This window comes from Homalodisca vitripennis, chromosome 5 (assembly GCF_021130785.1).
Source record: "Homalodisca vitripennis isolate AUS2020 chromosome 5, UT_GWSS_2.1, whole genome shotgun sequence".
NCBI classification, from domain to species: Eukaryota; Metazoa; Arthropoda; class Insecta; order Hemiptera; family Cicadellidae; genus Homalodisca; species Homalodisca vitripennis.
In genome coordinates this window covers 127,939,156-127,967,088 of record NC_060211.1, presented here as the reverse complement: position 1 = coordinate 127,967,088, position 27,933 = coordinate 127,939,156, and the positions used below count along the sequence as shown (strand labels likewise).

Below are 27,933 nucleotides of genomic sequence, written 5' to 3'. Positions count from 1 at the left end.
CGGACTAAAATGGGTCAAATGTTCTTAGTAGTGCCCAGATAGAATCACTTGTATCCCTCAGAAAGACAATTTAAATTTACCAGTACCCAAAGGGTTAATCTATGTATGATCTTGAATCTCTATTAGGTTATAAGCTATTTTCAGTTCGGAAGTTGAAATTGATAGATTAACTTTATATATTTTATTGATTTAATTATTAACACATATTAAAATGTCAAAACTGATTGATAAAAAATGTCAGAGTAAAAACTGAGTTATCCTTTAACTAATAAAAAGTTCAAAATCTCCGTAAGAACCCATATCCTACTATATCCTCTAGACAAACAAAGTAATAGGAGAGTAAGGCTGCTTAATTTTTAACCATTAACATTGTTTATATTTATGATTTACATCAGAAAGGCATGGGTATGAGTTCAGGAAGGCATCATGAGATGTATTAGCAATCGTCGATAAACGTTCGCTGACAAGGGTTATGCAAACAACAAGCTTCTACAACTCTTAAGAACAAAGAAAAGAGATCAAATTTTTTTCTTATAATATTTAGTTCTTGGTTCATGAAACAGATCTTTATTGTGTCTAAAGCTACTTGAAACAATTGTCTTTTTAAGCGTTACCAACCAAATTATAAAACTTCACAAAATTTCAAAAGTACAATTTTACAATCAACATTTTTTATGGTCATAAATGATCTTTTATGGGTGTAGTTCTAGAAAAACTACAGATTAAAAAAAATACATTGTACCTATCAATTAAATAACCAAGTCAACATATAAAAATTCATTATTGTTGTTATTACATGTTTAATGACTTGAAGAACATCAAGATGAATGAAATATTGTATTATATCTTGAAAATTTAAATAAAATTTTGTATTAAGCAATGGATACATGAAACTGAACGAGTATTTTATTAATATTGAATTAATTTACGTAATTCTTTACCCCTTCTCACAAGATACCTGGAAAAATATGGTTTGGACCATGTCGCACACGAAGACTTGCTTAATGAATATAATTGTTTTAACATTCAATAACTATTTTTACACACAAATAATGTAAAAGATACAAAGACTTTAATATAGATAAGAGGTCTGACCGGTTCTGACACTACATCAACACTAACTACATTTTGTTGGTTCATTGCCTTATCACAAACACCATAACAATTGTCTTGTGTTTTTTTTTTCTGTGACTGTTTTCAACATTTAGAACAATACTGAGGAACCACAAACTGTGAGCTTCTATCATTCCGCTATTCAGTTTTTGTGTGCAAGTTTCGTTAAATCAGTAGAAGCCCTTTGCCTGATGTGAGAGATTAATGGTGAAAATGCAACAATTGACAAAGTATAAAACTTCAGCATCCAATTCAAGGTAAAAGGAAACAAATAATCAACATATGAGTTAAGGTCTTATTTTCTTGAAGTAATGCTGAGAGGCCCCTCTAAACTTACACTTGAACCAATCATATAAACGTGACTACATAGTTGACGACAGGCAAGGACAGTATCACTCAATGTGTATTGGACACCCATCTAAGGAACAGCCATGTTCATCATTGCCAGACTGTTATCTTGTGAACTGCTGTACCCATTCGACCACCACATGCCATTGTCACATTTGAACTTATGTGTCTGTGCTAAACCTCATACTTGTACAGTTTTTTGACACTAACACTAAGCAGTTCCCCCAGGAGGGTTCACTTCTGACAGGTTTATTATATCTTCCAGTTGGTCCTACACCGGGTACAGCAAAAACCAATGTGTCACCTACATCTGTGAAATCTTATGGATGTCCAGGAGCAGCTCATCACTAATTGAAAAAGTAGAGATATTGGGGTAAACGAGTTGATTGATAGGTCTAGTTTTCTGTGGAGAATGACGGGATGGAGGGAGCTTCATTATTGTTTAAGGCTATTGCTAGCTTAAACGTGAGTGAGTATTGTCTCTTACCCACTTTGAATGGGAGGTGGCTGGAACAGAACTAGCCATTCCTTTTTCCAAGGTGACATGACTGATATTGTGCCCATTATCCCTCCTTGTGGAATCTCAACAGGAGGTGGTCTTTACTCCTAATACAATCCATCCTGAATATTCTTTCACTCCAGAAGCAAGTACAAAGATCCTTTTAGGATTTAGAGCAATGAGAGGTTTACTCAGCTTCTTGTCCTAAGTGAACAACAAACAGCAGTTCAGCTAGGATCAGTTTGATCAAGTATTACACAGCTCAGACCTGACAATATCCTACAACTCGTACTGTTCCTGCACGTACAATGTAACCAAGCCCTTGGAAAGAGATGTTGATTTGAAAAACTCAATGAAGTTATCACTGGTAAGTTTTTCTATAAAGTGTTTTGAAAAGTTAGCCACTTTGTATAATAACTACTGTAACAATGATAGAAACTACATTGATAAATAGTTTAAGGCGTGCTTTTATGTATAAAACTGAAATTGGATATAGAAAGATTTACTTTTACTTACTATCAGGGAAAACCTCTTCACACTGTACACAGATATGTTTAATATGATATCTGTTGCAACTTAGGAAATTCTAGAAATCTTATATCTATTAAGAGGAGTAAAAAAGTGGTTAGAGAAAAATTTTCAAGAATTAAATAACACTTTAGAAATGTTCAAGATACATTTTACAAGAACCAAGAACAAAATAACTTTTGACATAACATTTAAACTAATGTCTTAAAATTAAATATCTCTTAAAAATGTTAATTTTTCTAAGCTAGTTTTCTAAAGTTCCAACTACTGACAATGTAAAGAACTATTTCTATTACTTTCCTGAGTATACATATATGTACAATAAGATAATTATGATATTGTGTGATGCACTGGTGCAGTGGTTAAGGCTACTAAATCCAAATGGCAGTATTGATATTTCATAAGTATGATCTTATATGTTTTTATATAACATCATTTTGGTAAATTAATACCTTAGCACTGATATTAGTGTTGCATTATTGTAATTAAATATGCTTAGATTACCTTCAAACTGTCATGACACTGGCGTTACAAATTAAAAAGTGTCTTTTATTTGTGTTATTGGTGTAATACAAATCAAATCATACATACACAATCATCAATTTGAATGCTGCCTATGTAGAAATAAAATTAGGCCTACATGCAAAATATAGACATACGAGTAATGGTGCCAGCCCTCTTAACACATTCACTAACACAATGTTAAAAATCTTCCATAAATATAGACTAGGCGCCGCAATTGTGCGGCGCTGGATTCCACCGATAGACTGCCGCCGCACATTTGCAGCGCTTGGTCTCATTAAAATAGACTGCCGCCGCACATTTGCGGTGCTGTGTTCTCCTATAATGCAATAGGTTGACAAAAAGTAGCAGTCTATTTTAAAGCCTTGATCATTTCGTAACAGTCTACAGGGATGTCTGCCGCATATGTGAGGCACTTGGTCTGTGGATCTGACAATTAGTGACGTCATACAACAGCTGACTAAACTACCATATGTTTTACATTAAAAACACCAAACAGGCCTAACCTCAATGTTTGTAGTCGCCAAACTGTGTTTGTGAGTTGTTTATTTTGTTTATCTTGACAATGAAGCGTAACAGAGATAGATCGTTTATTAGCACAAACAGTGAAATCGATCGTTTTCTGAGTGACAGTGAATCTAGTTTGTTTTCTTCAGGAGGTGAGAAGTGATTATATTCCCTCTGATTGTTCTGATACTGAATCAAGTTCGGTTGAGATAAACAAAAATGGTGATGATGTTGAAGGTGAAGTAGAATTGCCTTATGTGCAAGAAGATGTTCACATGGAACTAGTTGATGGATATAATAATAATGAAGGTAACGTAATAAATCTCGATCCTAATGTACAGTTTTGTTGTCAACGCTGTTCATGACCGTTACGATAATGTGCAAGGTATCTGGAAAGATACAAACAATCATCCACACGTGTTTGAAATGTACAGGTAGGAGCAAAATCAACCTACAAACTAATGATCCAGTAGAAGTTTTTAGCAGCATTTTTGACGATTGTCTTTTAGATAAAATTGTCCATTGGACAAACAAACGAGCTGTAGTCTACCGAGGAAACCCTCTTCCTAAATATTCACTTCTTAAACAAATGGGTCAATGTTACCAAAGAGATGAACTAAAAAAGTTCTTAGGCCTAACCATGCTTATGGGCAATTTAGGCTTTCCCACACTGAAACACTATTGGTCAAATGACCCATTATACGGACATACCATATTTGGCAATACAATTGTCTCGCAATAGATATGAAACCATTCTACAATGTTTGTGTTTTTATGATTCTGAAACAGATCCTACTGATGGCAGAATGCACAAAAGTAGCCAAGTGTTACATCATCTCTTACAAAATATTAACGATACTTACAAACCCGGAAAATCACTGTCCCCTCGATGAAGCGATGGTTTTGTTTCGGGGAAGGTTATCATTCCGGCAGTACTTAAAAAACAAGGCTCACAAATACGGAGTTAAATTGTATGAACTATGTAGATCAGACGGATTCATTCTAAACGTAATCATTTATGAAGGCAAAGGAACCTTACAACACCAAGGAAAGGGTCACACATATGAGGTGGTGATGAAACTAATGCAAAACTTTCTTCACAAAGGCCATATTGTCTACTTAGACAATTTTTACAATAGCGTTGAGCTAGCTGAAGACCTGTTCAAAAACCAAACCAAAATATGTGGGACCCTGCAAGCTGGCAGGTCAGGTAACCCACAAGAAGTTATTCAGGCTAACTTGAAGAGGGGTGAAATTTATCAGCCGGCAAAAAAAGCGAAGTAACCGTCATGAAATGGCGGGACAAACGTAATGTGCTAAGTATTTCTACAGCACATGGGCCTGACATGACAGACACCACAAACAAAAGAGGAACAGTTACGAAGAAGCCTTCTATGATCGTAGCTTATAACAAAGGAATGGGTGGCAATTGACAAAAGTGATCAAATGCTATCTTACTATTCCAGTCCAAGGAAATCCCTACGCTGGTATATGAAGATATTCTTTCATCTCATGGATATCGCACTCTGGAACAGTGCCTACATCTTTTTCGAAGCTAAGTGGCAAGATGACATACCTCAGCTATAGGGACGTGATAATTAAACATTTTATTCAAGTGGAACAAGTGCAACGTCCTTTTCCGTGCTAGCTCCTCAGGAGGTCACTTACCCGTAAGAGTTCAAAAAAGACTGAGATGCAAAATTTGCCGAGTTGAACAACAGAAGAGAAAGGACACTTTCTACGCTTGTTCTGTTTTGCAAGGACAAAGACAACAAACTAATTGGCCTATGTATGCCAATTTGTTTCAACAAATTTCATGAAAAGTAGGCCCAAACAATTTATGAGATGCATAAACTAATTGTCAGTTTAGTATTAATTTGGGCGTAATAGGCTAATAACATTACTTTTTGTAAATGTACACATTTGTAACAGTGTCGCCTACTTTATACAATTGATTGTCCAATTATAGCCTATGCTTTATATTGTAAAAAGTTTGGTATTTTTTGCCTTTGTTCTTTTCACTAGAATGTTCTACACTTTTTGTAATAGGAAGTGCATATAGATGTCTGTCTGAGGAAAGATACCACTTACCATCAAACTTAGCTTTACTTTATAAATATTGCCTTGAACTTAAAATAATGTGAATATATGCATTGTCATCGCACTTGGTTCTCAAAAAACCTAGAGTTTTTAATGCCATGGACCGAGCGCCGCACATCTGCGGCGCCGTAAAAAGGCTCAAAACATTTTTAAAAATCTGTAGAATCACAAAGGTATGTTAAATTAAGGTTATTTTAAAAGTGTATTATATGGATTTAAATTAAAATTTCTTGTGGTCTGTAGTGAAAGTCACACACATTATTCTCAGTCTTCTAGTAAAGATCCGTATTTTTAACCGATAGTCTATCGGAAGACCGCAGCGCCGCACATATGCGGCGCTCGGTAGCGAACGTGTTAATGATAGCAAAATATATAATATTTGAAATCGATAGCTTGATTTGTTTTCGAGATATCCTCTCAATGATATGCTTCGATATGGTGATATGCTTCATCAACGCTCAGCCAAATCTATGGAGGTACATGTACCATTATTGAATTCAATAGTTGCCTACACAGGTATAAAGCTTCATGCAAGATTTAAAGTTTGTCAATTCTTTCTCAAAATATTGTATGGGCAGTCAAATAACCAGTGAAAATGCCCAACTATAAAATCAGTACTCATCTCTTTTCATTAATAAGATATAACTGACACATATCAACTTGTGCCTTTGATTGAAATCACTTCATGACATACTGTGACTTTAAAATGCTACTATATCTAGCATATAAATGAATAAAACAGGCAGTATAATGACAGGAAATGTTGCAATATTCTATGATACTATAAACAAAATGGAATTGCTGTGGAAACGGAGTTGGTAGTTTATACATACATAAGGTAATCTTAACATATTATATTGCATTTTTTCAAAACCATTTTTCTATAAGTAATCCATTGTTCATGTTTTGCAATATAAAATGTCATTGAATCATAAATTACACAAGTAAACCAATGATTCTTACCATTTGATAAAATTTTAAAATAAGTGTTAGACGATTTGCAAGGTCTATAAAGCTTTTTAGATAAAAATATTTAATTTGTTTAAATACAATACTATATACATCATATAGTAATAAATTACTTTCTTGTCCACACCATGTATCAGTCTCAATTTTGTATACATAAAAAAGATTACTATATAAATGTAATATTTACCTGTTCATGGTCAAGAAAATAAATGAAAGTAATTTCAGGGATTGAATACCTGTTATTTTTTTAACATAAACCCTTAAATCAAAGTTCAAAATGTTATAAAAATGTTAAGAACTGAAATTCTGTAGGGGTCGGATATGGTTTCTGGTTAAATCTGCTAACTTTTATGTGTGTCAACAGGAGTAATGGTTGGCTCCCAATTTGTTTTAGTATATTCCACTTTTGTAATTACAAGAAATGTGGAATTCAATAAAATCTTTAGATACAGATATATCTAATGGCCAATATGTATGGTATGTTAATTTGTAATTAATTGTAAGTTTTATACAATACTTCATTTAAATGATTAGACAAAAAGGAAAAAATAAACTTAATAATCGCGTTTTACTCATCTGCTATAACCAAAATAAAGGAGAATTAGATAAGTCTACCACGATACTATTGCAGTACTTAATCTGAATACAAAATCCATTAGGCACCAATTTCAATTAACATTGCAAAAGAAATAAAAATACATGCAAATATACATTTTAACACTCGTGTTCAGCAAAACCTGAGAACAGCCATGAGTTTCACTGAAGAAGTCATGGGAAATCACTTAAATCATAACATATAATTAATTACCTAAAATGACTAGCTGAATAGCAGTAGATGTGTAAAAGTCTCGTGCTCTCAGTCTAATGATTAAACACACAAAGTGAACAGTACTACAATAATTTACACAGACTACGAACACACACCGGGACAGAGTGATGATGTTGGAAGATTAGGAGCAGACCTGGGTTGTATCAGCTGGGCGGAAGTGGGTGCGCAGATGGAACATGAACTGCTCCCGATCTGGAAAGGCCTGGTGGCACATGAGACAGTAGCTCTGATCGGGAGGAGGGTAGGGAGTAGGGGGCTCCAAGTGAGCTCGGGTGTGGGCCGACCATTCCTCTCGGCTGGGCAGCACACGGCCGCAGAGCTCGCAACTCCAGGTAGCCTGTATACAAAAAATTATATAAAACAGTTATAAGAGATAGAGTAAATAAACTGTAGTAATGTGAGCTCGGGTGTGAGAAGACCATTCCTCTCTGTTATGCGACATACAAGCACACAGCTCTCAAATCCAGGTAGCCTGTATACAAGAAACTACTTAAAATAGTTATAAGGAATAGAGCAAGAAAACTGTAGGACAATATGATCTCGGAATGAGCTGCATACAACCAAACAGCCCAAAACTCCAGGTAGCCTATATACAAAAAACAACATGAAATAGTTATAAGAAATAGAGCAAGAAAACTGTAGGAGAATATGAGCTCGGAATGAGCTGCATACAACCAAACAGCTCACAACTCCAGTGTAGCGTTTTTAAAGCTACATTGGTTTATTTTTTAATTAAAATTTAAATTAAATGAAAATTTTGGGAACGAAATATTGGGATTTAATTTTAAATTAGATTGTGAGAAATTAGGGTAAAAACGAATATATAATCCTTTGGCAAGTTACTACCGGTAGTTTTAAATTGTTAGGAAGGCGGTTGACTGCCTTGAATTGATTAGAACTTGTCTTGTTACAGCTATTGTTCTCCTTGTTTGGTACAGCTGCCAATGAGAGAACACCGCGGATGTCCAGCAGAATTGATTTGAAGGGGAAGTATATAAGCGCCAGCTCATAATTTTCGCCCTTCTTTTGGTAATTTTCGTTAATTAAGTGGATTACAGTGTGCCGTATTTCTAAATTTTTTTCCGTGAGGGATTTTGAGGTAAGGACCAAATTTATTGTACGTTATATTAAAATAGTCTTCCAGATCTGATATTAAATTAATTTTGTTGTCTTTTTTATACGAAAAAATTAAATTCATAGAAACTACAGGAGCAATCTGCATAATCAATTCTCGATGAACAATAGAGCATAATAGAATCATACAAGTTACATTTGGTTCAAACTTGCAAGAAAGGTGAATTAAAATTGAACTTTGTTAATAACTTTAATTGAAAGTTGGAAATTTAGTAATTTATTAATATTTAACTTGAACTGTTTTATTGTGAATTATTAATTGGTAATTAATTGAACTTTAATAATTGTTTGAGAAATTTGTAATCTGAATTGCAAAGACTTGAAAGTTAAGGTTCAACTAGTGAAAAGAGAAGTTTAAATTTTTATTTTTTGAATTGTAAGTGTACTTAGAAGTGAACATTTTTATTTTAGTTATTTCCAAGTGGTATTTGATTTTTATTTTAAAACTTTATTATTTTATTTTAGAAGAGAGCTCTAATTTTAGTTTGATATATTTGATTAATATTTTTATTTCTTGCCAAAGGAACTTTTAAATTTACTAAACGGTTTGTCAATTCTTTGTGGAAAATAGAGTGATGAAAATTCTGAAACGTTGAACTTATTAATTTGTCAGTTTTATAATAAATTCATTGTTTTTATTTAGAACTGTGATTTTTATTTTAGACAATCCAGATAATATTTAATAGTTAACAACTTAATAATAAATTGTACTGAATATTCACTCGAAGCTTACTAATAAAAAAATATATTTTATATCGTCTTGGATGTCTCATTGATAATTTAAATATTAATATTCTGGAATATTTATATCTACAATCTAAGTCGTTATATCCAGGTAGCCTATATACAAAAAACAACATGAAATAGTTATAAGGGGTAAAATAAGAAAACTGCAGGATCATGCAAGCTCGGTTGTGAGCAGACAATTTCTCTCGACTGGGTAGCATACGACCACACAGCTCGCAATTATAGATAGACTGTTTACAAAAAGCAACATGGAATAGTTACAAGAATAGAGCAAGAAAATTGTAGGACAATATGAGCTCGGAATGAGCAGCATACGGACCAAACAGCTCGCAATTCCAGGTAAACTGTTTATTTTATTCAGCTCATTTCAACAATTAACAATGCAGATGATTTATATTATCACTGTAATATAGGTTATAGTACAAATATAAATTGTTTTTATGTACAATTAGTGTGTAAGAGTGTGCAACCATTGTTGTAGTTAGGTGGATTTTGTAACGCTAGTCTAATAATGAAAATTGAGTTTTTGTTTTTTTTTTCAGTGGGAGCATTTATAAAAAAATAGTATTGTAATAAGTTTTCCTATCATTATGAACGGTTTCTTACTATATTTAACAAAGTAACCTTGAAAAATGGAATATAATGACCATGTAGTTGACTCACTATATCAGTGACTGCAGACTAGCTATCTCCCATGTTTGGCAGTAGCTGGCTTGCTGATATCCCTGTGTTGAAGGGTTAAGTAACTGTTGATTAAATTTTATCTAGAAAATAAGAAGAAGGGTTTCAGACAACTTCATAATCGCCTCCCCCAGTTTTGTTCCTTGCTGCTATCCTTCTCAATGTTTATAATGCTGAAATTCCTATAACACAGTCTAGAAAGTATCTAGATTGAGAATATAGCTATTACATAACAATAATGATTCTCAGGTAATGGAAATTAATCTCATATTCTTCCCTACTCTGCTGTCTTCAATACTATGGACTGCTTGCTTTTAAAACAACAAGTAAACTAATTAAAATCCACCCGTATAAACTTATAAACTACATAAATTAAGTTCAATCTTTAATTTTGTTCAAAAAAATATATAGCAAAGACATTATGCAGTTTCTGATTATTTCAAATTTAAGTGAGATTTATGTTCCAATAGTTCTTTTTGTATGGTTGTATTTTTTTTTTACATTTCATTTACACTTTCTTTATATCAAAATATAAAAGATATCTTATCTTAGAGTGAAGTTGTTCAATAGCAGCATTAATCTTATGTTATAATAAAAAAAATGATGACATACAAGACAGCATAGTCAATACTGTCTTGGATTTATAAAGATCCTTAAAAATACTGCCACACCAAAGTGTGCTGACCTGAGGTGCCATGAGAGCTCCTAGTGGAGGAGGGGATGTGCTCTCGTCCTTCATCTCCTTGCGCTGGCTGACCGTGGCCAGTGTCTGCGGTCGGACATCAGGGGGTCGCTTGGACAGAGGAGCAAGGTTGGATGGCGTCAGGTGGTTCAGTTTGTTCATATGGATTACCAGCTTGTCCCGTCGTGCAAAGGCCTTCTTACACACCTCACACACGTATGGCTTCTCTCCTGTGTGGATACGCATGTGTATTACCTGCAAACAGATTGTTGGTAGTAACTAGTAATATTTATACAATAAATGAAGAATATTTAAAAACTAGTACAAGCATTTGCAGACAGTGAGAACATTAAACACAAATATTTGTAATGGTAAATGTTGAATATGGTCACTACGTTTTCATCACTTTGCATGTTTAAATTTTATTGTCACACTTACAAATAAAGTCTAATTGTACACAATGTTGTAGCATATCATTTTTTTCTTAACATTTTTGACAACTCATTGGTTCGGGCTATTATGTTTGCATGAATAGAAAGAATATTGAGTTAAGCTCGATTTCACCTTCTGCTTACTGCAGCATCTGAAATCTGACACTGGTACAAGGATCATCAGAGTCAATGTTCATAAATAAAGTGGTTGAATTCATTGCAAGGAAAATAAAAGCCCCCCCCCCAACCCTTTCTTGCCCCTCTCATACTCCCACTCCACAGCCTGATGTGTGGAACAAAGTGGTCGAGCTTGCCCATGTGGCATTCCTTACTCAAAAACCTAACAGTTACAAAACATTTTACTGTTTGTCACTACGCCATATCTATTGGAAGCACCGTAAATCGCACGGCTGGATTTACTGTACTATTACTTGTATTCAGACTCATATTAAAAATAATAATGGCACAAAAGTTAACCCATCTCTCATATAAATTATATGTAATATACAATGACACTAGAACAAGTAGGAGCCCCAAGTATTATTTCTAAATCAAGTTTTACCATCTCCAGAAGTTGATGAGGAAAATTTTATTTTACTAGGCAGATTAACTTACAAGTTTATCTTTCCTTGCTAATCCTTTTCCACATTCTGTACAAGTAAAGCTTTTATTGTTGTTCTCAACTTTAGGTTTGGGCTTCGGAGAACTCATCTGAAACTGTTGTACTGGTACTGAACTGGTCTGGGGTGGCATTTTCTTGTTGATATCAGGGTAAATACTCTCTGGTTGATATGTGCTTGATCCATTAGGGTAATCAGGAGCCCTTAAATGAAACATTAATATTAATGATCAGAAAGTAATATAAGGCATCTAAATATAGAGCACATACTGCGTCCAATGAATTTGTAATAAAAGATTTATTGATAGTCAAATTCTTGAACACTGTTTTGCTGTTAAGTAATCTGTTTGAACAAATTATGAATTGAAGGATTACAAAAATTAAGTTCATCTTAGTTTTAGCATCTTAAGTATTATAGATGATCATAGATTCATACCTAAAGTACATGCCTATTTCAATTCAATTCAATTCAAATTAACATTATTCAAGACTCATACAATGTACACATATTTAATACAGAATAGCGTCAACCATTAAATACAATATCCATTTAGTGACTACATAAATCAATAAATAAAGAAGTTTGCCTCAAAATGTTATGTAAATTTGACAATTTGGCTACTATTTATAATATGTCATATTAACTACTAAATTGTTAGATGAACTAAGTTACCTCAAAATATTCTTTAAATGAGTATACTGATTTTTCAATTAAAAATGATTTAAACTTTGTTTTAAATATGCAAATTTGTGAAATTTTTAGAAACGTTTTTGGAAGAAATAACAAGAATTTGGATTTTATGGCAGTCTCATTCTGCAACTTTGAAAATTCTCAAATTAATTTATACAGTGAATTCCACTCTGACTTGTCACTTTTAGCAAAGTATATACAAGCAAAATTTATGTTTTACAGCTCCTACTATTGAACAAAATAGTTTATTACCTAAGCCTAAAACTTATTTGAACAAATGAACAAACAGTAATCATATAATTTCTTTCTAATAATTATTCAATCATCTTCTTATATATATTTTCATGTAACCCTTACCAAGTTCCAATAGCACGGAGAACTCTGACGCCATCATCGTAGCCTAAACCATCATCTGGAACCATCGTGAAGGCTTCTTGGGTATGGTGTATTTGTGGCACTTTTAGGCTGTAGTTTGATTGAGGTTCGTTCAGCTTCATCTTCTGGTGTGACTGTGCTTCTAAGTGCTGCTGTAGTATGGAGTTTGAAGTAATTTCTAAGAATCCATTTTTTGTACTGTCATTCATTTCGCTACAAAAGTTAAAATATTAAATTTTAAAAGTCTTTAAAACCTGTAATTAGAATATTTTAATTCTGTGTCTAATAATACAATTCTTTGCAATTATATGAACTTGTATGTAAAATGTTGGGAAATAGTCTGTCTAAAATTAGACTGACCATAAGAGGCCAGCAAAATAATCGATTATAAACATAGATTTTAAATACTGATATCGATATTGTACAGGTATTATGTTATAATACTTTATGAAATAAAAAATAGAAAAATTTAAAAATACATAACTATAGCAAATTTAATTTTAAGAACATAAAATTACCCCACCTTTACCCACCTTACAATAATTTATTTACATTAACACAACGCAATTAACAATTCTTGTTCCTCAAAAACCTTGACCATCCAATAAAACTTCTCTACAATAACTCCAATGACATAGTGTTTTTATACTTGTTTCCTTTACAAGAAAGTTTATGTTTATACTGTAAAACTATATAACTGTCAAAATGGATATCAATCCAAATTTAGAACCTTAAACATGTTTTTAATGTATTAATGGAAACCTCATGTTTAGTAACAGCTTTACAAAAGCAAAACACAATTAATTGTTTTCTCTTTTTATTTTTGCCTTCATGTTAACAAATATTATACTTTCTACATTTCACTGATTGAAGTATTACTATTTATATCAGATTCTTGTCAAAATGTAACAATATTTACTTTTATGTTTATTTGCACCAATGTAGTGATAGTTGATCATTACGTTTGGCTTTCACCCATTTTCACTTTTCTTTTTTATGGAAACAAAAATCTAAAATAGAAACAGCCTACAACAATACAAATAGTAGGTCTCATTATTTGCTATAAGTATGAGTTCTGAAAAGTAAATATATTTAGATACATATTGGCTGCAGTTCCAAATCAGGCACCAAAACCAGTGATGTGAATATTGAAATAAAATAGCTGTGAATATGGAGTGAAACTCTACACACTGACAGAACCCCAAGGACTTATAATACAAGTTTTAGTTTACACTGGCTCTTCAGACAATGTTGTAGGTAGCAAGGATCAGAATACTGAAAAGGTTGTCATGCATTTGTTGAAATAAAAACTAGGTAATAGGCCCACTGTGTACATGGAAAACTAATATAACAATTACAGGCTGTCCTCTAGGCTCTTGGCGTATAAAATCTACTCTACGGGGCCTTTGCGCCAAAACCAAAATAATTCCAACTGAGGTAAAATTAGCCACGCTCAAAACTGGTGAATCCATAGCCAGACACGGAAATACAGTAGTGTGATGATCAGAAAATGGAAGGATAAGCATGAAGTTACTTACATATTGAATGAGCATGAGCATGAGATAATCAATTTTATTGACAAATAGCTGCTCCTAACAAAAACCTCTCGCATTTGTCAAATACAAAGCCTTTATAAGTGGGGTTGATAGGGTCGATCAGATGATGAGCTACTATCCCTGCGAGCGGAAAACACTCGCCGGCATAAGAAAACCCATGGAGTACAAATGCTGTTGTTGAACAATCATATTTTGCAGAACATGTACCACCCTAAAATATGATTATATGACTTTCGACTTCAAGTCATAAAATCATTGTTGCCGATGCCATCAAAGGAACCTGTAAAATCAACGTCAGAGAAGAGAAAATGTGAAGACATGTAATTGTCAAATCTTCCAAATGAGACATCAATAGTGTAAGGCGAAAGAACTGCCAAAGATGCTGGCAAAAAGTTGAGAGAAAAGTAAAAACTGTATATTTAACTTAAGCGATACTTGTCCTGACAAACAGCGTCTTTGCACGGGTGAGTGTTTTACCATTTACCATGACAATTTATAAACTGTGCAAATGGGAGGTGAGAGAGGGCCTATAAATATGTAAAAACTAAAACAAGAAAAACTGTAAACAATGGTGTTATGGGGTGGAGCTAGGGGTCCACTGGTGACTGATGGAACAAAATGTTCTCTACCAGCGGAAAGAACGCTCAAAATCCAGTAGACCCATATTCTGCATTTCTGGACATGTAAAGTGAGTTTTTACAGACACAAAAATTTAGCCCCGGGGCACTCATTATTATAGAAATCTCGCAGTGAATGGGTTAAAACAAGCTTTTACCCACATCTAAGGTTACTGGGTAAAGTTAGGATATCAACTGAAAAATTACACATCAATGAAAGCTATCATATTAAAATATATACTGAATAAATATTTTCACTAAGACAAAGCATATTTTGAATCTGAAATGTATAATCAATCCTACTAAGCTACACTGGTGAATTTTAACCGGTACGATGTTTTAGTTCTAGCCTATATTTAATCAATTTATCGCAGTAAGAATAGAGTAAATAAAACGTTTAGGAAACGTTTTGTATGATTTAACGAATAAATATACACGTTTCACTCACCAGAGAAATAAAATATTATAAAATTATCTACACAAAACAGAACACTGACATAAAAAATGACAACTTCAACCAAATTGGCAACTAACCATAACAATCAATAACAATCGAGAGCATAGAGTAAACGAAAACTGACACTGACAGGTTGTTATACCAATGTGAAAACAAAGAGAAACAATTATCAATTTATAGCTTAATTTTATGTTTTATTTTAATTGATTCGAAAGGTAAAACTATTACGTATAAAATAATCAGGATCTACTTAAGTGCAAAGTAAAAACTATAAACAATATTAATTAAAAGAGACATACAAAAAAAGAAGTGGGGATCAGCAATTTACAACCAATTACATGTAACATAATTTGACTTAAATATAATATAAATGTTTATTCAGAACTATATTGGTAGACAGCCAGTACTCTTTTCAGAATTGCTGAGGCATTTTCATTGAAGAAATCAACTGTATGGCAGAAATAGTTACCCAGCCTCATCATTCTCGTAAGCTACGATTCTACATTCTAAAGCTACATTCTCTTTCTAAATTAAAGTATATAATGGCAGTATTACATTATGCAACAAAAATGCAATACTATTTTATATCTAAATTTGTTCTGCGTCCAAAAATCACGTGCTCTGAAACCACGCAAAAGCTTCCAGTTTATAGAAGTATTATTATAGACCCAACAGAGCCTTATTGAAATCGTGTCCATCTGTGCTGTATAATCTTGATAGAAAAGTACTAAAGATTTGAAACTTAGCCTACAGCTTCCTCTTGTTCCAAGAAAATATCATATTGACTTTAGGATCAAAAGGCAAAGAGCAGTCCATTTGTCTGTTGTCTGTTTGTCTGCCGTCTATGCTATAAATCGTGATAGTAATGTCATAAAGACTTGAAATTTGAAATATATGAGTCCGTCTCTCTTTACGATAACTCTTAAAAGAAAGGTCATAGATACTTGAATATTAGTGCATAGGTTCCTATTGATAAAAACCCCATTTTATTTTAGTCAAAAGGTTAAAGGACAGTCCAACTCATTTGTTCTGTTCATATATTGTTATCATTTAATTAAGTCAGAAGTAGAAAACACATGATGATCGTGGTAGCACCATCCTCGACAGCCTGGTGGTTTCCGCGTTTAGTCGAGCGGGCGTCAGTGCTGTGCTAAATAAAACCTATTGAATTAGTGTTGAAAACTGAACGTTTTAAAGTACAGATTTACAACGTATGCCAAATTTTCACCGCCCGGTAGATAATAAAAGGATCGATGGTAATTTAATAATACACTTTTTTATATAACTAAAATTTTACGATTGTATACTCAACAACAATACACTTGTAACATCATACATAAAATCATAAGAGGTTTTATCTTATGGGAGCAATATCCTGGCCTTTGGAAGTTTTCTATACCCGACTAGCGAAAGTTTTCTAAATCTAGTTTCAGGAACTGAATGATCAAGCCTTTATGAGATCCTGGTCCTCTTGAAGATCCATGCATCTAGAATGTCCTGGATTCGAGGAGATTTCAGTCTTTAGAACCTGCTAAACTCGGAGCCCTTAATCATAAATTTAAAATGGTTAGAAACTCCATGTCTTTGTTACAAACGTGCTCAAATCACTGTGCAGAAAAAAAATTCCATAGGATATTTTTGCAATTACAAAGACTTAGTTATCCTAAGCAGGTTATTTCATGAAGAAAATATATGTCACTGCGGCGTTGCCTATTTTTGATGGTTGAAAATAAAATCAATAACTTTATTGGGTTTTTACATGTATTCCATGATATTTGTAATATTTGTAACATTCCATAATTATTCACAAGACTTATATGGTAGTTGTTATACATTAGTATTGGCCCTTGGGCTGTAAAAGCACTATATAACTTGCTGCTGTTTTAAAGCTGTTCAGCCACAAGGTGTCGCCATCACATTTGATTACATTCTCCCTATGTATCAACCATCACAAAATAGTTTTGGTTTCTATATTCCACTTGCTTGGGTTAGCCCCAAAAAAGAACTAGAACTTTGCATTTACTAGTAGAACGTCTATGCCAGTTCTCATAAGAATTACAATTGCAACCATGTTATTAAATATTTGTTTGCAAAGAGAGCAATTAATAGATTTTAAATTCCTAAACCTTTTGGTCGTATCAATTAAACAACTAATATAATCAAAGATAAACACGACTTTTTCTTAATGCATTTAGTCTTTTTACAGTTTTAAAATTACAAAATCAAGAAACCTAGACTTGTGTGAGAAGATAAGTCAATATTTGATAAACTAATTAATATAAATTTATCTAAATATATGCATTAACTGCATGTATTGCAGTTACACAGTTATTTTATAGTACGAGGTTTCGTCTTCTAAACTTTTTCAGCTTTGAAGGTTTGGTTGGAGTAAAAGTTTTACTGACTATTATACTCTCAATAAATAGTAACAAGGTAGGAGTACACCACATCACTTGTCCGTAACAGGCTTCACTGCGGATGCATGCACAATTTCAAGTCTATAGCTTAATTTATTTCTTTTTTTAATCTCATTTAAGCCTCATCGTCAGCTATGCCGGCTTCGAAGTACACTGGTTTTTTATTAAAGTACAAAGTACATGATTGGACCTCCCCGGGATTTGAACCTGTGATCTCTCGGTTAGAGAGCCGAGACTATAACCATTAGTCTACGGAGGAGGACACTAATTTATTTAATAATGTCATTTATAATGTCATATAACCCTCAAATACTAAAAATACTCTCTTTTGGAGATTGACCTTTGGGTAAATACCCAATTTATATTTACCGTCTCCCTGGGTATTAATACCCCATATCCGCACAATATATTGAAAAAGAAGTTATCTATAGACTTGAAATTTTGCAAGTTACGGTACTTTTCTATATAGACAACATTGAGTTTTATGATCATGCACATTACTCTATGGGTTTGGCTGAATGATATATCACATGGACAGACAAATAGAAACTAAATTTGCCTATTTCTGAGTAAACTTTTAAATATAGTTATAACTTTCTATTAATTGTTGTAATAACTCTGAAAAATGAGTTTCCAGCATTTCACAAGGTTTAACTCACCCGAGACAAGATTTGCAATTAAAACTCAAAATACTCATGTAATTATGAACATAGGGTATCTACCCTGATTCATAAGTACCTAGATGTTTTACAACCCTAGTGCACAGACAGAGACACATTGAAATACATTTTTCCAGTCCTGGAGTAGGATAGGCTTTGTTAATGCTCAGCCAGTTAGAAGCATCCATAGTTCCTTGTGTGGATCCTTCATTGGCACAAAAGAAGATTTAGTTGCAGGATTTGAGGTTCATAAACAAAACGAAACAACATATAAAAATATAATTTAATTACTTCAACATTTTGTATCTACAGGAACTTATTTGATTAAAACAAGGAATAACTACAGTTTAGGCCTACAGCAGCCATTGTACATTTCTGAATATAATGCTATATGGAGCTCATTCAATATTATTAAAGGTATATACTCTACTTAGTGAAGTATAATAATGTGAATATATTTTTGTTGTTGTATTTTTCTGCAAATCTAAAAAAATACAAAACTTTTCCTGTTATAAAATTTTAATTTTATATAGTAAATGTGAGTTAAAATAAAAATTTATGTAAAGGTCTATGCTTTTTGAATATATTAAACATGTTCATAATACATTCTGTTATAAGCATAATTTTATAAAAAATTTAGGTAACATTAAAATTCACACTAAGTCTGTTATTGTATCTCATATTTTAGAACATTGATTTAAAATTGCAGCATATTGTTTTCCAAACATAGTTACAGCATTATTAATATTATTAAGATACTAATGGGAGCTGGAATCCCTCAATCATACTTGTTTTATCGTATTAAGTAATTAGTTAATAGTAGTTATTTTTCTAGGTAATATTGTCAAAAATGCATGAAGCAAACATCATTTGATCTACATTATTTTATATTTGCTATTTTAATTTTTTAATAAAAAAGTTCATTGCTTAAAGCCCTAATGTAAAATATTTTAAAGCTATTTGAAATCAATACTGTTTAGAGTAACAACAGTATTGAATTTGCAAAATGTTAATGTAAGTGACCCCAGCTCCCTTTCCTCCGGTACTGAAAATTATCCAAAGGAGGTAAAGCAAGAATAATAGTAATAGCTAAAGTACTCGTACATTAATTGATAGATTTAACTAGCTCCATGATCGTTACTGCATTATATGTATTACTATGATAAATCCAATAAACAAAGGCAAGATATGGTTGGCTTTAAAATAAATGGCACTACTAAAAATGAAATGTTATGATGAAAAAAACTTCTGTAGGTATATTCTTAAACAACTAATACTGTCAATTAAACACTTACTTTATTTATTATTTAAATATCACAAATTGAATGTCCTATAACTATTTTGATTTACATAACAAACTTTACAAAGGCTATTTTTCTATATTGTGTTACATATATTTATTTACTCAATAAATAATACTCTTATATAAAAATTAAATACATAGTGCATATACAAGAATCGGTAGGCACAGCTAGAAACGTTACAGCTATTATTGTTTGGGCCAACAGCGTTACCATTCGTCCATTGATTTTCTTGTTAATCATATGATGATTTAGATAAGAAAAATGCCAATGTTAGTAGCGTAAACTAGAATGTAGCAAGAAAAGAAAGTTCATAAAAGATAGCTAAATAGCAATTCATAAAGTAGATTTAATTTACATTTGCAGCACTTCTGACAGGTACAACTAGTGCCTATGCTCAGACAACTCGCTTGTATAGGATCATTCCATTTTACAGTTTTAAGAGATATTTTGTAAAACAATTCATTTAGACTACACTATAAGCTTAATTACAAAAAGGTGTAGCAACATAATTATGTGATATTACAGGGTATCCTATAATCTGTCTGCACTGTGTGACCGCAGCAAACTCATCAAGGTGCAAACACTCATGATAGAGGACCAAGAAAGTGCTGATATATATAGTAGAAAATGCCAGAACTACTTGCACAACACACTGTTGTCATAGGAATGCATCTCGCATAATATTATGGCACACAACAGAATAAAGCATGATCAATATACCGATGCGTAATATTACGTCAGTAGCACACTTTTATGCAACCGCTATGAATGTTATATTACGTCCAAAATCATAAGGAGGTATTAAATCATGTTGATATGTGAGATTGTTGTTTTTTTAAAATAACTTGTATTGAATTTTTGTAGGCAGAAAATGATAAGGTGAATTTTCAAGTTATTTGGTATTTTACCACAATGTTGTACTCCGGTATGGAGAGCAAAGACAATCGAAACATAGATGTCTCGCTGAGTTTAATAACTAGAGCTAGACAACAGAATTCACTAATATTGTACTAGGTCCCATTAATTGTTTTCCCTAGGTCTGACAATAGGATCATGCTTTCTTGACAGTGAGTAATCCAAACAGCACAATGAAAATTGTCAGTGTAACTCAATAAGTATAGTATAATAAGTTATTACGGATAATTATTAATTTCTGACCTTCTATTATAATCACTTATGCTTATTATGATTATTATTATTATTATTATATTATTGTTGCCTAAAAATGTAATGAGGATAAGGGATTTTCTGAGCATAGGTCAGTAGACTATACACATAAAACACAATGATGGTTCACCGTCAGAAATGTACTGAAAACTGTAACAGATAATGTAAAAAACTAAACTGATTTATGTATAACTATTTCATTCTACTAATATAGTTAATACATGTAATCTTATTTGTTTCAGTATACGATATTGTACAACAAAACCTTAAGTAAGCATATAATTTATTTATATAATTATTATATATTTTTGAAAATGAACATTTAATTAAATTAAGGATAATGAAACTTACGATCTCTTTTTGACATTTCATTAGTTTTATGTACAAGTGCCCCTCTAATATTTACAAAACCCTTTAAACAACCAAAAGTATTCATTGCTAAAGATGATTATTTGAATCTGTCTGTGTGACTGCTGGCTGAATGTCCCATTTTGAAAATATTAATTTGCCTCTTGTGAGATTTTTATTTTATGGAAGAGGAAATTAGTGACTGCTTTGGTACATTCATAATTTTAAATGTCACAATGAAGAACACTAAAATTCTTACTGCTTAATCACAATACTTGATTTCATTTGTTCACCAACAATCATAAAAAGAGTTTGAACTCATGAGAAGGATAATGCTACTTCATTTTGGAAGTGAGCATGTTAATTATTTTAAACTAATGTAAAAGACTGGATTCACAAAGATTAGGCATTGATTCATGCAAGTTTGGTTGTTCTTAGGCATTTATCAAAGAAGGGACTTGTTGCACCTTGAAAGAAATAACCACGTTTTCATATTGTCAATACCATAACTGTTATTGGCTGGTAACGGCTATTATATTACTAAACATTCTAGTTGAAGCACATTTTAAACATTTATCTAGATGATATAAATTTTAAGGATGCAGTGGAAATAAAATAGGATAACTAACGGAAATTTCAGTTACATTTGTTTATAGTTTAAGTCTAAAACTGCTATATTCCATGGCTAGCCTAGTTGTCTTCTGAGTGGCTACCACATGACTCCTGTACATAAGCACTATTAAATGCCTCACAGACCGCGAGCGGTGAACTGTCCTCGGAGCAGGTGATGTGTTGTCATCCGTCTGTCGCAAAGTCAGCACTGTCCCGACGTGTTGCTTTCTTCTTGCGAAGAGGTTCAGTGTCTTCATCCGGCAGCTTCCCATCAGGATAATTCCAAGGCTGAACTTTAGAAGTTCCAAACACTTGAAAGAAGAAATAGGTGCCCACACCGACACAGGACGCCACCCAGAATACCTTCCTCCACTGCTCCAGGCTAGTCTGGATACAAAGAAAATTGTTTTAAGTTGCATTTTATTAAAATTACATGACACAAATTTATTAGCACACAATATATAGCATAAATTCATTCCTGATAAATACAAGCTGTTGGTCAAACCAATTAAAAAAAAAAACATAATTAAGTAAAAACTTATAAGAATGGATTTGAAATAAGTATAGAAATGTGGTCCAAACTTATTTTTTGATGATTTTTATAATTATGATGTAATAATATTTGGTTGTTAAATAGTGTCAGCATTGTAGAAAATCTATTTCTATTGTACTCTTACATAATATATCTTTGCTTTCACCTTTGAACTGGAGTAATGTTTTCTTACCAGGTGGTGCTTACAAAACAAAGCGAAATGCTTCCATACTGTTATTGGGAGCACTCTAGTTAATTTGCAATTAAAAGAAATATTTATTGTTTTTTTTTCCAGCCATTTTAATAATAACAACTATCTACAGTAACAATATTGTTGTCCATTACACTTGAGGACACATACACTGTACCAACTATGTTTCTATAACAAGTCATATATATATATGACATTGATAGACTCAGTAGCTATTTGACCGGTCATTATTAAAATTTGTATGTATATATAATTTTTCACAGAGAAGGTTTAGATACTATGCCCATTGATGTAATTCACTGCCAGGTGGTGCTGTAAAAGATAAAAGGTTTTAAAGTGTCTGCACATTATAAACTGCTATTATGAGATATTTACGTATATTTAATAGCCAAACACTATTTAAAGGCGCTAAGTTATGATGTATAATTTGTTTTCAAAATAAACTTCTGGTAAGTAATGTACAAAATGAAAGAACAATTATTATTTTTATATAATTTGGGTAAAAATGACCGATCTAACAATATTATTTTAAAAGAAAAATACATTTAATTAAAAAGATATTATAAAACTTCAGCTGATGCTGCCAAGCTGGATATTAATATATATCACAGGCACCTGCCTGACAATAAGTCCCTGACCTCAGCCCTGAAGCATGCATGATCTTTAATACATCTAATATCGCCGAGAAGAGCGTTTGTAGGGTGAACAGTAAAAATGTCCTATTAAAAATTGTTGATCAACGAATTGGAATTAATAGTAATGTTGTTTACCTTCTTATAGATTGTTCACTATTATCAGAGATAAAATTGAAACAACAAATAAACAGGATGTTTTGTTTTGATAATTAAGTGTATTAAATGACAGAATATGGAATTCATGTAGTTTTTAAAGTTTGATGAGTGACAGCTACTGGAAATATTGAGTAACATGGTTATGAAATCTGAGATTTAAAATAAATCTAATACAGTAATTCTGAGCATGCCGGTATCTCTCCAGTTGCTCAACGACTATGTCACTTATCACAACATCACAGTTATCAAAGTGTGGTAGTATAAGTGACTTAGCATTAACTTAACAATGAATGACAGTTGGATAACAAAACGCTTTAAATCATGGATACCACAGAAGACTTTTTTGCATGTCATCATAACTTTATCCGTCCATTTGAGGTTTCTTATCAGGTGACTGAGATTTTTCAATTTATTTTGGTAATTTAATTTTAGCTGTTAGTTTTAATTTTTGGTGCGTTGTCGAAATTAATTTGGACAATCATTCTCGAATTACGTATTTTCATTGCTTGCATTTGCCATTAATTTAGTTTCAGTCATTGTTGTTTTGCCCAAAAGATAATAGCTTCAATATTCAAATTGAGTAGTGACACAAAAGTAGCTACTTCATTAGGTAAACAGTGAACATATATTTACAAATTGTCAGTAGATAAATTAATTGTTGTATGCCTTGTAATTGAAGTGACATCATTTATATACAGTGTAAACATATGAGCCCTGTGGGACTCCCTACATAATAGGTTTTTAGGTAAACATTCTATCCTCCTCCTTCCCACATTGCTGACGTCCAGTGGATCCAAACATTATGTGATTTGTAAAAATAATAATAATTGTTTTTTTTTTTTTCAGAACTAAAAACATTAAAATATTAACAATTACAAATTTTAAGATATATATTTTTTACCTCCTTCCATTCTCTGCAATTGAAGCATCCATATCTAATTATCTAAATAAGTATTTATTTTCTAAATCATCACAAATACGTTTTAAGTATATATCTAAGCATAGAAACAAATTGTCATACTGCATACTGGCCTGGGCATCTTCACCTCATACAGACACTATATTTAAGATCCAAAAAACTGCAACACACATTTTGTGTGATTTAAGTCATAGAGAGTCACACCATGGATATTTTAAAAGAGTGGGAATGCTTACTCTTCCCTCGCTATACACTTTGACCCTGATGACCCGTATAAAAGAAAACACATAATTTTTGACAAGCAGGATTGAAATACATAGCTACATCACTAGACAAAGAAATAATTTAGACGTGGCCCATGGCCGACTCACCAAGACACATACAACTGACCCCTTCCAAATTGGAGTATGAATGTTCAACGTTTTACCAGAAAGGATAAAACATCTACCACTAAAGAACTTTAAAAACAAGATAAAAAATATTCTGTTGGAAGAGGAAGTTTATTGTGTGTCAGACTTTAAAAACACAAACTTTGATGAATATTGACAACTCAAAACCAATTTTCAAAGACTAATATCAAAATATTATTTCAAAGTATATTACTGATTGTACTGCTTTTGGCTTATTCAGTAAAAATCCAATCCATTCCATTCTATTCTATTTCTATTTCTAATGCATGAATTTCTGTATTAATTAAAAATGTTAAACCTTATTTTATTGTAAGCTACTTCTTTTCAACTAACTATTAATCTAAACAAATAAGTATGGTAAAATACGGAATTTGAATTGACATATAAAACTTACATTGTTTTTCAGTAAGAAACCAGCCACCAACGGAGACAGGAAACTAGCAGTCATGTGTATTGTCTGTGCAAATGCAAGGATTGGACCTGAACAACATCACATTGATTATGAGGAACGTTTCAAATAAGTAACTTATTTTTGTAATACCAAAGATAAGTATTTCAGGAAGGATTGTAATTTCAGCAAAAATTTGTGTGTATTAAAATTTTACATAGTATTTGAAATTTTATACATTTTTACAAATTAATGTATTTATCATTTTGTTGGTAAATAGTTTTAATTTTTTAGATCTATTTTGTTTTTAAGCTTGTTATTGACGATGGATGATTTGAAAAATTAATTGGATTTCAGACATTAGTTATCAAAGTGCATATTATACTGAGTAATGTACGAGGGTCGTCCACAAAGTAACCTCCGTTTTGGAATAAAAAATAAACCAGTTGAGATACAAAAAGTTTATTATATAAATATTACAACTACAGCTTTTCTCTACTTTTCTACATATTCACCATAAAAATTCAAGCACTTATCATATCTTTTAACAGTTTTTGAAATTCCGTCTTTAAAAAAATCTGCCGCCTGAGAACGTAGCCAACCTATCACAGCGTTTTGAAGCTCTTCATCACTCGCAAACCTCCGAGATGCAAGCCACCGCTTCATGTACGGGAAAAGATGGAAATCACTGGGAGCCAAGTCCGGGCTGTAGGGGGGGTGGTCAAAAACGTCCCATTTGAACTTTTCCAAAAGTTCTGTTGTTCTTTGAGCTGTATGAGGGCGGGCGTTGTCATGGACAAACACAACACCAGTTGTTAGAAGACCACGACGCTTGTTTTGAATCGCTCGTCGTAGCCGTTTTAAGGTTTCACAGTAAGCTGCTGCAGCTGTAATGGTCGTACCACGTTCCATAAATTCAACGAGCAAGATGCCCTTAGCATACCAAAAAAACTGTAGCCATCAATTTTTCTCGCTGAAAAAGATTGGCGAGCTTTCTTTGGCTTGCTTGGCGAAGCAGGATGACCCCATTGCATTGACTGTTGTTTTGTTTCGGCATTCACATAGGCTACCCAAGTCTCATCTCCTGTAACGATCCTGTTCAAAAATGTTTCTCCTTCAACGTCATACCGAGTAAGAAAGTTTATGGCAGAACTCATTCTTTTCATTTTGTGATCATCGGTGAGCACTTTTGGAATCCAACGAGCACAAAACTTGTGATAGCCTAGTTTTTCTGTCACTATCTCATGCATAAGACTTCGAGAAATTTCAGGAAAATGATCTGAAAGTTCCGAGATTGTGAAACGACGGTTCTCGCGAATTTTCTCATCCACTTTGTTCACCAAATCATCACTGACGAGAGATGGCCTACCACTCCGGTCTTAATCGTGAACGTTCGTTCTTCCATTTTTAAAAAAACGAACCCATTGACGGACTACACCTTCGCTCATAATGTTTGGGCCATACACCGCACTCAATTCACGACGAATTTCAGCTGCTGTGTAACTTTTCGACCACAAAAATCTTATTACACCACGCACTTCACACTTGGCGGGATTTTCTATCACGGCGCTCATGTTTTTACGTTGTAACAAAAGAACGCGCGATCGCACGATGCTCTCCCTTGCACAGCTAGAAGCGTACTGAACGGCTGCGCACGCCGATGTGAGAATGGCGGCGCTACCCCCACTACTTATCGCGCTACGCCTAAGCGGCGGTTACTTTATGGACGACCCTCGTATAACGATGGTAAATGTCTGAGATATATTAATGTAACAATAATTGAGGTAAAATTTATTACTTTTAATACTTGTTATAATTTATAGATGACAAATTGATGCATGAATCTAGAGCTGAATTGAATAATTATCTATCATAACATTGAAAAGCAATTTATTAAACGGAGAGGTTCTATACCTGCAAGGTTGGGGCCGATGTCAACAACACTGGCCATGGCTCCTGCGTAGGAGGCGGTGATAAGAGTGACAGCCAGGAACCATGTGACCAGCACCAGGGTGATGTGACAGCCCAGGTATCCTATAGCCAACACCATCATCCCTGGCACTACTTGTGCTGTAACCATCACAGATACAATATATTTAGATTTAGATTAACGTTGACTTCCAAATATACTTAATATTAAAAGTTATTACTATAACAAGAACTAAAGAAGAAATAATAATGTACACGTAACAGTCATTAAACTTACACATAGCTGTGAATATCTTCCGAACATTAGTAAGCCCGATCAAGTTTCTTGTGACGAGATAGTCAGCAACGTAACAAAACACAACAGACGACAGATAACTTAGCAGGAATGGTAGGCCACTGAGCACTCCGTTCTGGAACATAAACAATAAATATGTCTCAATCTCAATACAAAGGTCCAGCAGATATGTAAAACTTATGATCATAGAATTAAACAGTGCAAAGTAATTAATATAGTTATAAAAGCAGGCATGTTCTGAACACAATCAAACTTCGTGTATGAGGGACATGACAAAGTTGTACATTCATACTTGTATTATACATTATAGCTGTTGACAGAAATGATATTTTTGATATCTTTCATCATATTCTATGAAACTATTCTAGAATCACAATGAAGGCTTTAAATATGAGGGTTTTATGTAATGAGGTTGCAGTTATTGGGATCAAAGTTATTATTCAAACTTTGTTCACATTGATTCATAAGTTTACTTGAATGAATCAACAGATACAAGTTAAAAAATGGCTATTTTAGAGATTTTATTCATATCAGCTCGTTTTTTTG

General features: G+C 32.9%; 2 protein-coding genes across 6 annotated transcripts in view; both read right to left on the bottom strand.

Annotated features, from left to right (window-relative positions):
* Window positions 1–7,135: 7,135 nt before the first annotated feature.
* On the bottom strand, window positions 7,136–15,506 carry LOC124362865 (oocyte zinc finger protein XlCOF20). The gene is made up of 5 exons (XM_046817732.1): window positions 15,397–15,506; window positions 12,758–12,988; window positions 11,706–11,913; window positions 10,663–10,914; window positions 7,136–7,752 (listed from the first exon to the last, which is right to left on the bottom strand). Exons 2-5 carry the CDS (start codon window positions 12,982–12,984, stop codon window positions 7,537–7,539), a joined length of 903 nt encoding a protein of 300 aa, XP_046673688.1. The 5' UTR covers window positions 12,985–12,988; window positions 15,397–15,506; the 3' UTR covers window positions 7,136–7,536.
* A 3,244-nt stretch (window positions 15,507–18,750) lies between these two features.
* LOC124362863 (sialin-like) overlaps window positions 18,751–27,933 on the bottom strand; it is a 136,917-nt gene continuing 127,734 nt past the window's right edge. For all 5 annotated transcript variants that reach the window (XM_046817728.1, XM_046817726.1, XM_046817725.1 and 2 more), the window contains 4 exons: window positions 27,370–27,502; window positions 27,078–27,233; window positions 25,170–25,255; window positions 18,751–22,299 (listed from right to left, as the gene is read on the bottom strand). In XM_046817728.1, the coding sequence (XP_046673684.1) occupies window positions 22,096–22,299; window positions 25,170–25,255; window positions 27,078–27,233; window positions 27,370–27,502 (579 nt within the window). In that variant the 3' untranslated portion in view covers window positions 18,751–22,095. The remainder of the gene's footprint in view (window positions 22,300–25,169; window positions 25,256–27,077; window positions 27,234–27,369; window positions 27,503–27,933) is intronic.

Bases quoted from the DNA above. Each gene is read 5' to 3' on its own strand.
- LOC124362865 (XM_046817732.1), bottom strand. From the start codon at position 12,984: ATGAATGACAGTACAAAAAATGGATTCTTAGAAATTACTTCAAACTCC. The intron at 11,914-12,757 runs GTAAGGGTTACA...GTTTCATTTAAG, and splicing joins CTCCGTGCTATTGGAACTTG to GGCTCCTGATTACCCTAATG. The intron at 7,753-10,662 runs GTCAGCACACTT...TTTTGTATACAG, and splicing joins GAGCTCTCATGGCACCTCAG to GCTACCTGGAGTTGCGAGCT.